Genomic DNA, 15,096 nt, shown 5'->3' with positions numbered 1-15,096 from the left:
AGAGTCATGCAGTAGGCTATCTGTACTCCATTTCTTTTCACCACTTCAGCAGTAAGAATGAGTCCTTTAACATGTAATGCATGAGTTTAGTAACTCCTAGGCTGTTACACCTGCATGAAAAGGGAAGAGATTTTTCCCAGCAGTAGAGGTAGAATAGTGTGGGAAGGTGCTGAAGCAGGAGGTAATCCAAAGGGCACAGTGTAAGCAGCTGAGATGACCTAGAGCTTCGGTTATCAAGATTAACATGGGTTGAGAGGCCCCCATTGGCTTGGAGATAAACAGCTCACACAGATCTCGGAGAATAGTTGGACTCAAAACATCCTTTATGCATTTGAGAAGTTGGTAACACTGAAAATCCAGTCAAGATTCAGTTCAGTATCAATGCCTAAGTTTAGACATCTGCATGACAGTGTCCACATGTGCACTGTGTATCTGAGCATCCATTACAGTTAAGGGATATCTAATTAATTGTCAATGAAGCTTAGAGCATGGTTGACTTGAGCAGCCACTAGGTGTYTAGTTTAGGGTGAGGTGAATCGCTCCTGAGTTCTCTTGGTTGTATTGATCATATCTCCATCAGTTATGCAGATTATATGTAGATGCTCAAATTGCCACAGGTAGAGACAAGTTTGGGGTGAGTTTAAAAAAATCAAGGCTTACAAAAGAAAGCAATATAATCTTGCATAATTCAGGGTTCTTTGACATTGCAATAATTTTACCTAGGATCCAGCTGTTTGGTTAGCAAGTAAGCAATTGGATCTGAACAAGTAACATGTCTCTGTATAAAAGGAGGTCTGGCTAAGTTACTTAATAGATCAGGCTGTGTTATTTATTTATCTATGCCTTATTATGGTTTCATGTCAGGTCAGGCATTGAATACACAAATTCTGCTGCAAATTGTCAGCACTCTTCTACATTTTCCAGGAGCCCAGCAGCTCTGACAAGCTCATCTGCTGATGCCTCATATATAACTGCATAGCAAGCTTAGCTTGGGCCCAGCAGAGACAATATCAGGACTGCCAGATACAATTTGAATGCTTTGTCTTTATGTGATACAGATTGTTTCAAAATTTTGGAAGTTTGTCTGGACCACTCATTTTGAAAACTATGAAATTTAGCTGTCAAGTGCATCAGCTTGTGTTTTGCGTGAAATCTGAAGCATTTGTAAGAATTACTTTAGCATCAGATTTCCACAGTGATAATTCATTTATTTTTATCATATGTTTCTATCACTTAAAATTGTTAAGATTTTAATACTGTCTTGTATGCCAAAACATTTTGATCTCATTTCATGAATTGTGGACTATGTTACTTTATTTTGTCAAAGCACATACTGTGTTATTGGAGAATGAGTTACAAAGAAAGTGAAAATCTCATTCTTTTTGCTTTTTTGTAATAAGAAAAAGACAGAAATTATGAGTTACTGCGGGCTTTGCATATTAGCACATAATTAGAACCATTGTGGTATATATTAAAGCTTCTCAAATTTGTGCAATGGATCTGTTTAGTATTATATTATTAGATCTCAAGTTTCATAATACTTTGCATGAATTTCATGGAAACTACACATATAATTCTGTCTCTCCAGATTTGACTTCTTCAGAAGCGTAGATTGTTTTATATAGAATAAGATATAAACTGTAATATTTTTCTAAGTGTTTATATGGATAGTACATTCAGGAAAATTTGGAATGCTTGAGAATAACTTTCCAGAAATAAGCCACCTATGAAGTACACAGTTTTAATTACAGTGTATATTACCTGATGTGTTTTACATGCTTGGTTACTTCTACTAAACTATTTTCTCACTGTGATGTTATTTCTTGCTTATTCAGCTTGAAGAAGTAAAGTGTATGGGAAGATCCTATTTTAATCCTTTGCAGCTAATGACTTTTTTCTATTACAACTTTGTGTTAAATTGTTGGTTTTATTTTGCTAAAAACAAATGCATGTACCACTGTGGCTATGTTAGCAGCATTTGCATGTGCCAGCCCTGGAGAGATTAGGCACTGAAATCAAAGCTAGCAGATAGCTCAGTGGCAGAGAGTACAGACAGTAGGACTCCGTGTCCATCTTCGATTGAACTGTTGCCCACCCTTGAACCAGAGCAGCTCTTCTCTTTCAAATGCAATTCTGCTTGGAAATTATTATATAAAAACAACATGACATTTGACTTGTCTTTCATTTTCTTTGATTCAAATTTAAATGATTTATAAATTCTTAGCAGTTTCTTTCTAATTGCTTTGTTAGGGTTTTATGTGTGTAATTGAAGGAAAGCATTTATTATATACTCAGTTAATATATAGTTCATGAGAATATATGAATCCAGTTTTATTTTGGGAAATGGAGATTTTTTTTTAATAATTGTACRTGGGATATTCAGTAGAAACCACAAAATACACATGGCAGTCCATAATAAGGCTATTGAAGAACTAGAGAATTATTTGAATCATCCTTCCACCCTAAAATATCTATGCCAGTGGAGAGGATAAGTACTCATTTCTTCGTATGATGTGTTATGGATAGTAAAACAGTAATATCAGAATAATTCTTCAGTATTTTTGAGTCCCACGGTATACTGTCAGTAGGAGTATGGAGAGTATTAAAAAAAGAAAAAGTTCAGTTGTGCCATCTGGTGTCTAGAAGTATTAGCTGTAGTAGAGTTAGAAGTCTGGCCTTTTTTCTTCTGTGTGCAGGAAACTGAACTATGGTATAAGATTCTTTTTATCTTTAACATTATTGCTATAACGTTTGCTAACTAGAAGGGCATCGTTGCTTTAAGAAGAGAAATGTAGTTGGTTTTCTAGGTTCCGTGTTTCACTTATCAAAATGTGCTTAAGTAACGAGGTGAAACATATTGGAGAGATTTACTTTTTTCTTCACTGAAATTTGCTGTAATTACATTTGACAGGAGAGCTGTGTCATTAATACTAAGAAAGAATTTAAGTAAAAATGAAAAGTTTAACAGACTGAATGATAATTTTGTGGAAAACTTGCTATCTCCAATGTCTTAGAATAGAGCAAGATTTTATACTGGAAAATCTTTTAAAATTATACACTCATTGATTATTAAACTAGTTCTTAATTTAATCACCTTCTCAGACATTTGATTTTTCTGTGAAAATTTGTGCTGCTCAGTTCTGCTTGAAGCAAATAGTAAAAGTATAAATAGAAAAATATCCCACTCCGTCTCAGTTGCTCCCCTTCCAAAAGATGAAAACAACCACCAACAAAACTTTAAATCTGAAAATCTCCTCAGCTGTCTTGGTGGAAGGAGCCTTCCTTACATTTGTTATTTTTAATGCAGCAAAAGAAGAAGAACGATAAATCRACAAACAGGTTTGTGAGTGTCCCCAATCTAAGTGCTCTGGAATCTAGCGGAGTGGGCAATGGACATCCTAACCGCCTGGACCCCATTCCTAACTCACCCATCCACGATATTGAGTTCAACAGCAGCAAACCACTACCACAGCCAATACCACCCAAAGAGCCCAAGACGTTTTTGAGGTGAGCACTGCCTCACCAATCTTTTTTTGTTTTCTTAACTCAGAAAAATTTTGCATTCCTATTTAGCTGAATCCCACTTATTTATGAACCTTTCTGAAATACAAATACTATTATGAAATTTTTAATTTTTACACTATACTTGTAACCTCTTTACAGTATTCCTTTTTATCATAGACCTTGTTGAAATGTGAAGTCTTCTCTCACTTTTCATAAGTCTTGAATACTCAACTTTGAAAAACTCTGTAGATACCTTAATTTAATTCATGTGCTTCCAATTGTTTACATATATGAACAATTGTTTTAAATGTTTGTTACTGATTGTCATTTAAGAACTGATACTAGCACAGGATTTCTTTTATTCAGTATTGTGTGATARTGGTTTTTATGTAAGAAAACTATTTTCTGTGCTACATGAATGAATTTTGTGTTTCCCCTTTCTTTACCTATATCAAATTGTTTCATAAGCATAGCTTTACCACAAAAACAAGAAATGTGCATGCTTGGATATTTAATGCTGAGCTTCCAATAATTAAAATCAGCATTAAAGTCTCAGTTAATTTTCTCAGGGATTGGTGTAGTGAATTGAATTATTAACTTTAGAAAGTATTTACGAGAGAGGATTTAAATATTTTGGCTTTATGTGCCTACATATTGAATGCACTGAAGAAATGCTATGCTCTGTATTTAGTAGGTACTGGTATCTTACCTCTAAGTTGGCAATTTAAAGTAATTTGTAATTACCAGTTCCACAGTTGGTTGCTTATCCGCTCATCTGGTTTAGATGTGAAAGGCCACATACCTAGCGACTGCTAATTTTAAAGGGAAACAAGTAGTAGAATATAAAATAGATAAATAAAAATAGTCTATTTCAACTAAACAATCTTTTGTTAAATATATTGTGTTGCTTATTTTTTCCTTTGCATGTGACGTGCATGAGTGTGTTCCAATACCTGTAACATGCATGTGCATGAACTCATGAACTGTGATGCTGGAATTTCCATTCCAAATTGTTTTGTGCCTTGTATTATCCAGTAATACAGTAGGGATTATTTTATTACTGATTTTTATTGACAAAGGAACTTAGTTGTGTCATTAAATTTAATTTAAACTTCAGTATTTTCTCTTGCTATATCATGAGAATTGGGAGTGCTCAAGGGGGAAAAAATCTTGTTTGCAGTGCACGAGTTTCTTTTTTCCTGGTCTATTAATATATTTTAAATGTGTGCATGAAACAATGCAAGTGATATTTCAGTGTGATTAGTGTAAAGTATTAAAATAGTGTGTATTTTTGTTCAGTTGCCAACCAGTCTTGTGAGCACATGTCTAAGAGTATGATGCTTGCATCATATTTCTGAAAATTAACTTTACCACAGGAAAAGGATGCTAAAAGAGGACCTTCTACAGTCACGCTTTTCCAAGAAAACTCTTTTTATTCTCCCCAAAAACTTATAGCTGTTAATGAGATTTTTAAATAAGGTTTCCCAAAATATTATTTGCCCACCTGGTAATGTGGCTTCCAAACTGGCCTGTCTGTGCTGCTGATGCTCTCCAATGGAGTGGATGATCACAGATTCTGTAGGGGGACATTAAACCATATCCTAAGGCACATTGATAATTAATCCATGGAAAAATAGACTGTGTTCTTTACTGTATTCTCTGTGATTTCTTCTCTTTAACTTTCGCACTCTTTATTTAGATGTGGGTTACATTTTTTTTCTTTCTATGAATTTAGCCCTCCTCAGACTGAAGCTTCACCAGTGGCTTCACCAGATCCACAGCGCCAGGAGTGGTTTGCCCGATACTTCACATTCTGAGAGATGATTTGTTTTTGTGGCACAGCGTGGTGTGGACTTTTTATAAGAGCATGACCTTAAGTAAACCCTTATGTGAACAAGCTTTCCTGTAATTTGTCAAACACTGTGAATGAGAAAGTATTTGTCTTTCTGATTTGAAAATGCACTGTATTTCACGTGATATTTGTTGGAATCACTTGACATGGTACTGTATAATGTGTGTAATTATAACTATTATTTTTATTTAAAATGGAAGAATCTTTAAACTTTGTAATTACCACGTAATAAATTTTGGTAGAACAAACATAATGCTTTCCCCCTTTTTCCTATGAATATGTGTTTTCTTTGATTTCAGGTAAGGCTTCCCCCCCCCMAAAAAAAATTAATATAATTGCATGGTTATTATAAATATGATTAAAATTGTAAAAGGAAAAAAAGCATATAATATATTTCTCTCTCCAATTAGGACAGGATATGTTTATTCCATCCCAATTCTACTCTGTTACTTTGTAGCACTGTAAAAGCTGACCTCTTTCTAACAATTAGAAGGAAGCATGTGAAGTAAATCAAGACTAGTATAGCTGCTAGCCTTCAGAGCTGAGTGATTTTGACAAGAGCTAACAAAAAGGAAAATGTTCATTGGGAGGTTGTGACTTCTTACCTACTGCTCATCAGCCTTTGCCCTCTAGTTATAACTTAACATTTTAACCTTGAATTTAACCAGAAGCTGTTCTCACAAATTATGTATTTATTTTATGAATACCAACAAAGACAAATGCTTGGAAAACCTGGAATACTGTGCTAAGTATCTCTGCATAAATCAAGACTCCAGATTTTGATCTTACTGTCCTGCTTTGGATAAAATTCATGCCTGAAATGCAAAAACAAACAGAAAAAACTTTATCCATTCATGTACACTACAAGATATAGATCTTTCATTAAAACTTACTTACAGTCCGTTGTCTATATTAAAGTTTTTTTCTTCTCCTGAAACTAATCTGTGAACCACATGCTTTTTTCAGCTAGCGAGCATGATTCTCCAGTCTACACATTTTATGATGCCAGTGTTACTCCAGAAATTTAAGGCAGCATATAGAAAAATAAAGCCTACTGTCTTTAATATTTATATTTTTTCATTCAAAGATTACCACAAAGTAACTCACACTGGTAGTCTCAGGGAGAAAATTGTCTCTTTGTTTTATGAATGTATTTTTAAGCTGAATCTCTTATATTTTAAAAGCAGCAAAAATTGTTTGAGCTATTATTTGAATAAGGTTTTAGTTGGCATATACAAAGATATTGAACCTTATTATTTCTTCTGAAGCCCTAACTATAGCCTTTTTCCCCATATGCACAGAGGTAAATACCCAAATGAAGATACTTGCTAATTAAAATGAGTTTTATATGTAGTATATGTATAAATGAAAAATTTGTATGTTTTCTTATAAACAATATAAAATATTCTAAATGAACATTTTAAAACTTATATCTTGTAATTCAGCTTGAAAACTCCATTGAAAGCTGTATTCTGGTGATGTTGACATGGATTAAGGATGTATACACCAGATTTTCTGTACTTGGTGGACTCAAATATAGATATATGCAACTTTTTAATTTTAGAAGAAAGCCATATTAGGCAAAATGACAGATTTCTTGGCTGTTACCCAAATAAAATACACTAGATCATTTTGTTACAATGTTCTGAAGTGAGTCTTGTGTATTTTTTTCTTGCATGCTCTGGAAGTTATTTAACAGACTCAGCTTTTCTCCTTCCTCTACTTCCTTTATTTGCACATCTTTATGTATGTAATTAATAGCTCTAAACAGCAAGTAAGAGTCAATAATATTTGCATTCAGTTTTCTTGTTCATATATTTTTAAAGACTTCAGTAAGTTGTGTACACACTAGTTGTTGCTAGTGGGCATTGGTCTTGTGAAAGGGAGGAGGAGGTTAGGAAACATTGCGCTCCATGTCTGTCAAACTCGGCAGCCATTGCAGTATCAAATCAGTCTTTTATATAAAAAAAAACAAAACAAAACACAAAACCAAACTGAATACACTAGCAAAAACAGTTTCTATAAAATGGCATTGAGAACTCTGTAAAATATATTCCTAAAAAATGTGACTGATGTAATCATTTTGGATTAATATAGGAATTTGCATTATCCCATGATACCCTTACATTCCTGTTTTTGCAGTATCTTATGTTTTAGAAAAAGCTAAAAGTGTGCATAGCCATGAGTCCAATTCTGCAAAGTCTCAACTCACAAATGTTGTCTTTCCTTTTGATGTTTCATTATATAAAACTTCTAGTAGTTTAATAGACAGCTCTGAATAAGGAGGTGCCGAATTAATGTGAAATTGCCTGTGTTGTTTACAGGAGTAGGAAAATCTTTTGGCCCTCAGAAGCTATCTTTTTGTATTCTGACACATTAAAGTGTTAACTATTGACTATCAGTACTTAACAAAACTATTTCCCTCCCACTCTTTACAATTTTATTCACAAAGAAATTAACAATAAAAAGTCAAAGAGCAAACACAAAAGAATTTAGTATTTTAATCATTATTATACATCTCTATGGAAGAAGGAAATACCAAGCTATAATTGATACAGTGCAAAATACTAAGGAATCCTATGCTTAATTGGAATATCATTGTAATAATCAGCCTTAGGGAATGGTCCTGTCTTTCAGTCTGTACTGCTCTATTTACTTCTGTGGTATGAGTTTGAAGGCCAGTGAATTTTCCAGACTAGTAGAAAATTTTTCTAGCTGACCCCATCTTATATGATCTGATAGCACAAGGAGGAACTATATCACAAGAACCACATTGCTTTATTTTGCAGCAGGGCTTCTACGCAGAAAGTATACTTGAAAAAAGGCCCAAAGCTAACTGAAAACTAAACTGAAAATTGGATTATTTTACGCTAATCTGGTTTGGGTAGTTCTACATTTAATGTAATCATTTAAAATTAAACAACTTAAACTTGTAATAATCTTTGATCCCTTTAAACAGTAAGAAAATCTATGTATTGTAACACTGAAGAATATAGAACAGTTAGTCTTTTTTTAAGACTAGGATATACCAGTCTTGTCTAAATGCTTTATATAATGCTGTAAAATCTTTTTTCTCATTCTTAAAGCATAATAATAATTTTTGTCACTCGTGATGTAGTATTTGAAACTCTGTCTTGCTGCCTTTTGAGACTAAAAATTCTTTTCATGAGGGACTGTTTTTTATGAGCTGCACTTGAAAATCAAAAGAAGCATGTTTTGGATAAAAGCTTCTGCTCCTGGAACTGGAGGGATTATGAGCTATAGAACATGTTGCAGCACTTGTCTTTCTGCCCTGGCAGTGGAAAAATTTGGCATCTAGCTGTCCTTTCTTTTCCCTAAATTGTTAACAAATGTACTATTCCAATTACATAACTAGAAAATCCCAATATTAACTTTTGACTAACAGTCATTCCCTTTTCTCCAGTTTTAATCTTACTGTGAAGATCTCTTTAAACACTACTGGATATGAGCAATTCCTTTTGAAGATCAGGAGAATTTACTTATAATATTAGATAGAAGCCAGACCTGTTCAGGAGGTCAGTGCGGCCCTTCACTTGTTGGAAGGCTTATTTTAAAATTTACATGTATCTTGTTACATGATCCTAGTGCTATCCCAAGGTAAATTTCACTGATTCTGCATTGAGATAATTAGATCTCAAATTTTGCTTTTCTGCTGTAATTTACTTCCCTCAGAAGGAAGCTGACTGAGCCACCTAGCTTAGAAAAATAGTGTTCTTCAGCCTCCTTTGCAGTCAACAGAAAGAGGCAGCTTCCAGGGTGAATCAGCCCACTTAATTGCTCTTGATTGGATAAAGACTGTAGAGCAACAACAACTACCTTAAGTGCCTTGGAAGCCTAAATTTAGACTTATTTATCTATTTATCTTTTACTAATGTCTGCAAAAATGTAGCAGCTTGGAAAAAAAGCAAAGTGTTTTTCCTTACAGGAAACATGGTTTTTCCTGGTATGTTCAATGTAGTCCAATACAGTACCGTTAATACTTTTCCTGGTCAAATGTTAAACCTTTTTTTACTATAATGAAGATAAATCTTTAATTTCTGGTATTGTTCTTTAGATACCCTTGGAAGTTGGGCATTGTATCCATTCTATTTATCTATATACTCCCCAGCAAAATCTTTAAATGGAAATAGGACTTCATTTCCATATGTATGCATGTGTAACTACATAGAAGAATCAGTTTGCAGTTCTAAAGCTAATCCATTTTGCAGTATATTTTGGTCATGCAAATACATATCCATTTCTTTGCATACTTTACAGTAATTGGAAGTAATAATTACATAACTGCATGTATTTGTGCATAAAACTGCATCATTTGAAAATCGGGTATCTGATAGCACCTATGATAAGAACATATCCATCCTCAGGTTTACATCCTTAATGATGTATCCCTGAATCGCCCTYCAAGTACTGACTTGCCTAACCTCATGTGGTTGAAATTTTCTTTGTTAGTGTATTTCTTTTGCTGGGTGTTCTTCAAAGTTTCTTGACATAAATTATATGTTTTTAGCCTTAAATGCATGCAGTCTTTTCTTCAGCAGCTCTGATTGTCCCCATGCTTTGGAGCAGAAAATGGGAATGGCATTTGCCAAGTCATGAACATTATGTTCAGGATATGCCTGAGCCAACTTCTGCCCATCTGCAGCAGGTCAGCTCATTACTGTGATGGCCAAATCTCCGTGCCCCTGAGGTGGGACAAGGCACCCACACTGAAAGGCAGAAAGTTGTCTATCTTGCATATACCTAATGACTCCTCAACTACAAAATAGCAATGTGCAGGGAGATGGCTTGATTCACTGAAGTTGCAAAAGGTCCTTTACTTATATTTTATTAATCCTGTGTGTCAAGGTTTCCATAGATTAACTGGAAGACCCAAATGGGATTTTCCTCCACCAACACTTCAAATGCCCAATTGCTGTATTTTTTCAAACAATTGGGATGAGACTGGTAACTAGATTTGGAGATAAAGAACCACCCTGTTAGGTCAGACTACTATGGGCCATTTAAATATTTTGCCTCCCATAAACATATGATATGCGCAGTTTTGCACAGTGGATTCTCAGATGCTGCAAGGATGGGGATGTTAATTTCTTTCCTCTCTCCTGTGCTTTTCCTATGGTGCCCAATAACTATGGCTTCTGATCCATAAGGAACTGAAAAGTATTTTGCAGTCTGTGATAGAAGGAACATGTTAGTCAAAAAGGAGTTGTAAAACACCTGCTGTAATTATGTCTACTGGACTAGACCATAGCTGGATTTCATTTCCTATAGGTTTCTTTACAATCCTGTGTTCTCATGTTCTCATAACATGAGGCACCTGAGTTCTGCTTGTATAGTTGTTTAGAATTTCCCTACCTCAGCCAACTGAGGCACAGATCATTTCACAACCCCAAAACAGAATAAAGAGGATATATTGAGAATGCAGATGAAAGCCACTTGGAACCAGGGTCATCAGTTGAGGTTTATAAATACCTACTTATTTAATAGAATAAGAATGTATAACGATCAACTGATTTCAGCTATTTCAGCAAATTCAGTGTTTAGTATAAACCTGTACCTTTTTTTGTCAGAAGGCACTGAGAGAGCAATCCTAAGTGATTAAAACCAAAGAACACGCACTTGACATAATAGATGCAGTCTGTAGTAAAAAAAAGATGTTGATGCCTGAAAAGACGTGGAGTGAGGACATGGAAAAACAGAATGAACGAACAAAACAGGCAGAAGTGAACTCTCCTGCAGCTACAAGGAGGAGGAGAGCAGGCAATAGGGGAGAGAGAAGAATGTCATAAGGATAAGAGGTGAGACTGAAGGGAGAAAGGAGGAAAATGAATAGAAATAAAGCAGGTACACAGGAGGGTCTGGGAACGGGGTTAACTGCTGTGTACTGGACAGGTGGAGGTGAGGGGAAAATCTACAAGCATCTCACATGGTAAGTTAATTAGCTGAAAAGTCAGAGAGCTGCAAGGGCAGGAATCTCGTGTTGCCCTTCTACCTACCATCAGGGAGCCAAGCAGAGACAGAACTTCCCTCTTTGACCTGACTGTTTAACTCAACTTCTCTTAAGAACAGAACTTGTTATTTGCATGGCTTAGCCTCGGGCTCTTTAACTGCACAACTGGGTTAATATTAGCATTTTAAAATATACACACAATTAGTCAGTTCAAACTTTGTGGACTGTACAAATTGCACTGTAAGTTCCTATGTTAACAACGAGATCTATGCAGGCAAACTACTGATCCTTTCTGGAGTCCTGTGCAGTCTTAAAGATGAGTTTATATAGTGCCTGTCACTAAGGCAACTCATAGTTATTTTCAGTGTTAAGCATGGTATAGAAGCCTATTCACAATGAATAGCAGGCTGAACACAATTAGAAGCAGCTGCTGCCAAAAATATTGATAGCAGTGTTGTTGCTAGGAAACAAGCAAAAGCTAAGCCTGAGAAAATAAAAGCATAATTCCATAATGATTGCCAAAATTTGGCCTCATTATAATAGTGAGTACTCCTAGAAATAATCAGGCCTTCCAAGTTCAACCTGACAGACTAATAGAAAAATTCAGAGAGCAACTGAGTCATTAACTATATCCCCGACCATCAGCTATCATGGCTGAGCACAATGACGAAAGAGTTGTCACACTTTACAATGTAAGTATTATATATAGGCAGCCTCAGTTGCAGCTGGCAATGAAAATGAAACTAAGCCAGAGACTTAAGCCCAAGCGTCACGGTTAAATAAACACTAAACTGTATTCCTCCTGGTAAATCTGTACCTTTACCTAATCTGTGGGATCCAAGAGCCCTTCTCAGCAGTTGTGCATCCTTGCTGGCTGTGTCCCAGCTGCATGCTGGAAGGTGACACGTACCACTCCTACCACTGCATTAGTGGACAGTGCTTGCACCCTTGTACATTTCCAGATTAAGAACACAAACTATATTCTGTAAAACTGAAAAACAGAGGAGTTTTAAAGCTTTACATTTTTCTTCACAAACACAAACAACAGATCAGAACTGATTTGAAAGCTAAAAATAGTAACATTGGCTTATGCAAGAGAGCCATTTAGAGTGTAAAGTAGACATGAAYTAGGAAAGCATTCAGAACCAAGTACAAGAGAGCTTTTCAGACTGGTAACTGCCATCACTGTATCCATCCACCTGTTTTCTTGCCCCATTTTGCACTAAGATTTCGAAAGGGACTGCCTTGTGGATTTTCAAATGGGAAAGATGCACTTTTCTAGCACAGCTGAAATGTGACTTTTTTGTTATTGAGTAGTATTTAAGGATAAGATTCTTTAGATCCACCAGTTTATTTTATAAACTGATTTGGGTGGATTTTTGCTTGTTGTGTTTCAGGTGCTCAACCTGAGATTATGGTCATGGTTCTTTCAAGGAACTGTTCCAGCTGGAACAGCACAGCGTTCTTTCATCACTCAGCTAAGCATGTAACTGTTACTAGTTTTTTTATTATTGCATAATAATAAAATGATAAATATTTGAGTTTTTTTATTGTAGGAACCACTACCTAATTGCAGCATTTACACAATACCTGTTACTTACTCTGTAGTTGTAATTAGCTCCTCCAGTTGCAGGCTGGTGAATCATTCTTCCTCCTGTTGCTCTAGGGATCTAGGCTAGAAAAAGCAGAATTTGAGGACGCAGAGAAGAACATCTCCAGGAAATCACAAAGATAACAGCTCTGCCATATAGGAAAATAGGTAACTGTGCTGATCTAACAAATTTGTAGAAATATCTATATCTCGCCATTAGAAAAAAAGCAACCTGTTTTTGGTACCTTGCAAGACAGCATCATAAACTGAGTAAAGTTCACACCAAAAGCAGACTGTACGGACCCAAGGTTAGTCTCACACTCCACTCAATCTTTACCAGAGATAGTTTTGAATGTTAAAGTGATCAATTTATATACTGTGTTGCAGAGCTCAGCAGTACTTTTGTAGCCATATCCATTCAACTAGCTAGAATAAGACCATTTTATAAATCAAGACATTTTGTGCCTCCAGAGTTAAGGGTTAAAATATTTCCTCTTTACAGGCTCCTGAAGCAGGCTTAGACTTTTACTGTAAACTCCATTTCCTTCAGATTAGGATTTAGGCAACACCTACCAATACTCTAAGGAAGTCTGTAATTTCAAGCCATGCAGGACAGATACTTCGAGGTCTATTCACTGATTTACCAGACATGAGTCTTATATGCAGGAATCCTCTTCTGACAGCTTGTCAAGTAGCAATTCAGCAAAAGCCACATAGACACATTCTGGAAAAAGGAGTAAGTGATTAAAAGTAACTGTAACTCCACCAAGCAGCTTTTGTCCAAATACTCCAAGAGCATTCCCTTTTCCACCAATCAAACTTTTCTGGTATAACCTCATGCGTAAACAGATGCTCAATACAGTTACCAGAGGTGAAGTAACCTCTGTACCTTTCATATTTAAGATCATTGTATTTCTGAGATGTGTGGGGAAAAAAACATATTAGACATTCAAATTAATTATATTAGTATAATTAAGGTAGGTAAGACAGTTGTTTTATATATTCAAGCCATATATGATAACTGGAAAATAAAGAATATAAAGGACCTTGTTTTGTTTGAAATGTGTTGATTTCCCTCCMCCCAACTCTAAGTGACACTGAAGTATGAATTTTGTACATTTCTTCTGATAATTTTTATTACAGAATTATTCACACAGTTCTGATACTTGGCGATAGTATAGTACACTTTTTGGCTAAGACCTTATACGGACAGTAATTTTTGTTTCAATCACACATGAGTAATTTATCATTAGTATAAGCCAACAATGGGATGTCCTGATAGTAAGGAGCTCAGTAGAGAAGTTTAAGATCCTTCAAACACTTTGAAGTTAATGGGGCATTAGATTATTCACTGTGGTATCATAARACTTGAAAGTATACATGAAAATGATACATGAATTCATTATTACATGTATTGAAATGATGCATGTAATAATTCAGAAGACAGTGTACTTATTCTTACATTGAAATCAAGAGGAGCAGAATTCATAGGTGAGAGCACAGCATTTTACCTATCAGAAAAGTGCACACACACTGGAAAGTAGCTAAAGAGGCAGAAGAGAGGCTTACTGCCTGACAAACCAGGACTAAGCTGTACACCTTACACCTGGAACTCAATTTTAAAACAGAAGTAACAGTTTAAAAGATAACATATCTCAAATAGTTAAAACATGTCACTGGGATGTAATACATGCAGGGAGAAAACAATGTACAGATACTAAGTAATTCAAAATAATACACTGTAGATGTTGAACAAAAGTGAAAGCTTTGGTGCCTCCACCAAATCCCGCTTTCCGGCTATATTAAAAGCAACATTTAAACCGCCCTCAGACTTGTGGATATGACCGGTCTTCCTTACGGAGCAAGAGGAACCGGCCGGTTTGTCAGACAGCGAGCTCTGATGAAGCCAAGCTCGGACTTCGTACGGGTTTGCACACCCGCGGGGAGCAGCACGGGGCAGGGAACGAGAGCCCGGCCCTTCCCTCGGCCCCTCAGCCCGCGGCTGCCCCTCCGCGCGGCACCCGCCGCCCTGCTCCTTTCCTCGGTCCTCCCAAGGCTCGCAGCCCTCCCGAGCACGCGGGGAGCCGCCTCCCTCCCCGGGGGGAGGACCCTCACAAAGACACCCAGGAAAACGATAACCTCCCAGCCCCCGGGGCCCTCGGCGGCTCTTCGGGGGCGGCT

General features: G+C 36.1%; 1 protein-coding gene across 1 annotated transcript in view; it reads left to right on the top strand.

Moving 5' to 3' along the window:
• FAM184A (family with sequence similarity 184 member A) overlaps positions 1–5,321 on the top strand; it is a gene marked incomplete at its 5' end in the record, with an annotated part of 52,257 nt that extends 46,936 nt beyond the window's left edge. The window contains 2 exons of the mRNA XM_026079256.1: positions 3,308–3,507; positions 5,240–5,321. Of these exons, the coding sequence (XP_025935041.1) occupies positions 3,308–3,507; positions 5,240–5,321 (282 nt within the window). The remainder of the gene's footprint in view (positions 1–3,307; positions 3,508–5,239) is intronic.
• Positions 5,322–15,096: the final 9,775 nt, after the last annotated feature.

Source organism: Apteryx rowi, unplaced genomic scaffold, assembly GCF_003343035.1.
Source record: "Apteryx rowi isolate R43461 unplaced genomic scaffold, aptRow1 scaffold_1142, whole genome shotgun sequence".
NCBI classification, from domain to species: domain Eukaryota; kingdom Metazoa; phylum Chordata; class Aves; order Apterygiformes; family Apterygidae; genus Apteryx; species Apteryx rowi.
Note: the sequence above shows the minus strand (reverse complement) of the source record. Positions and strands in the feature narration are given on the sequence as shown.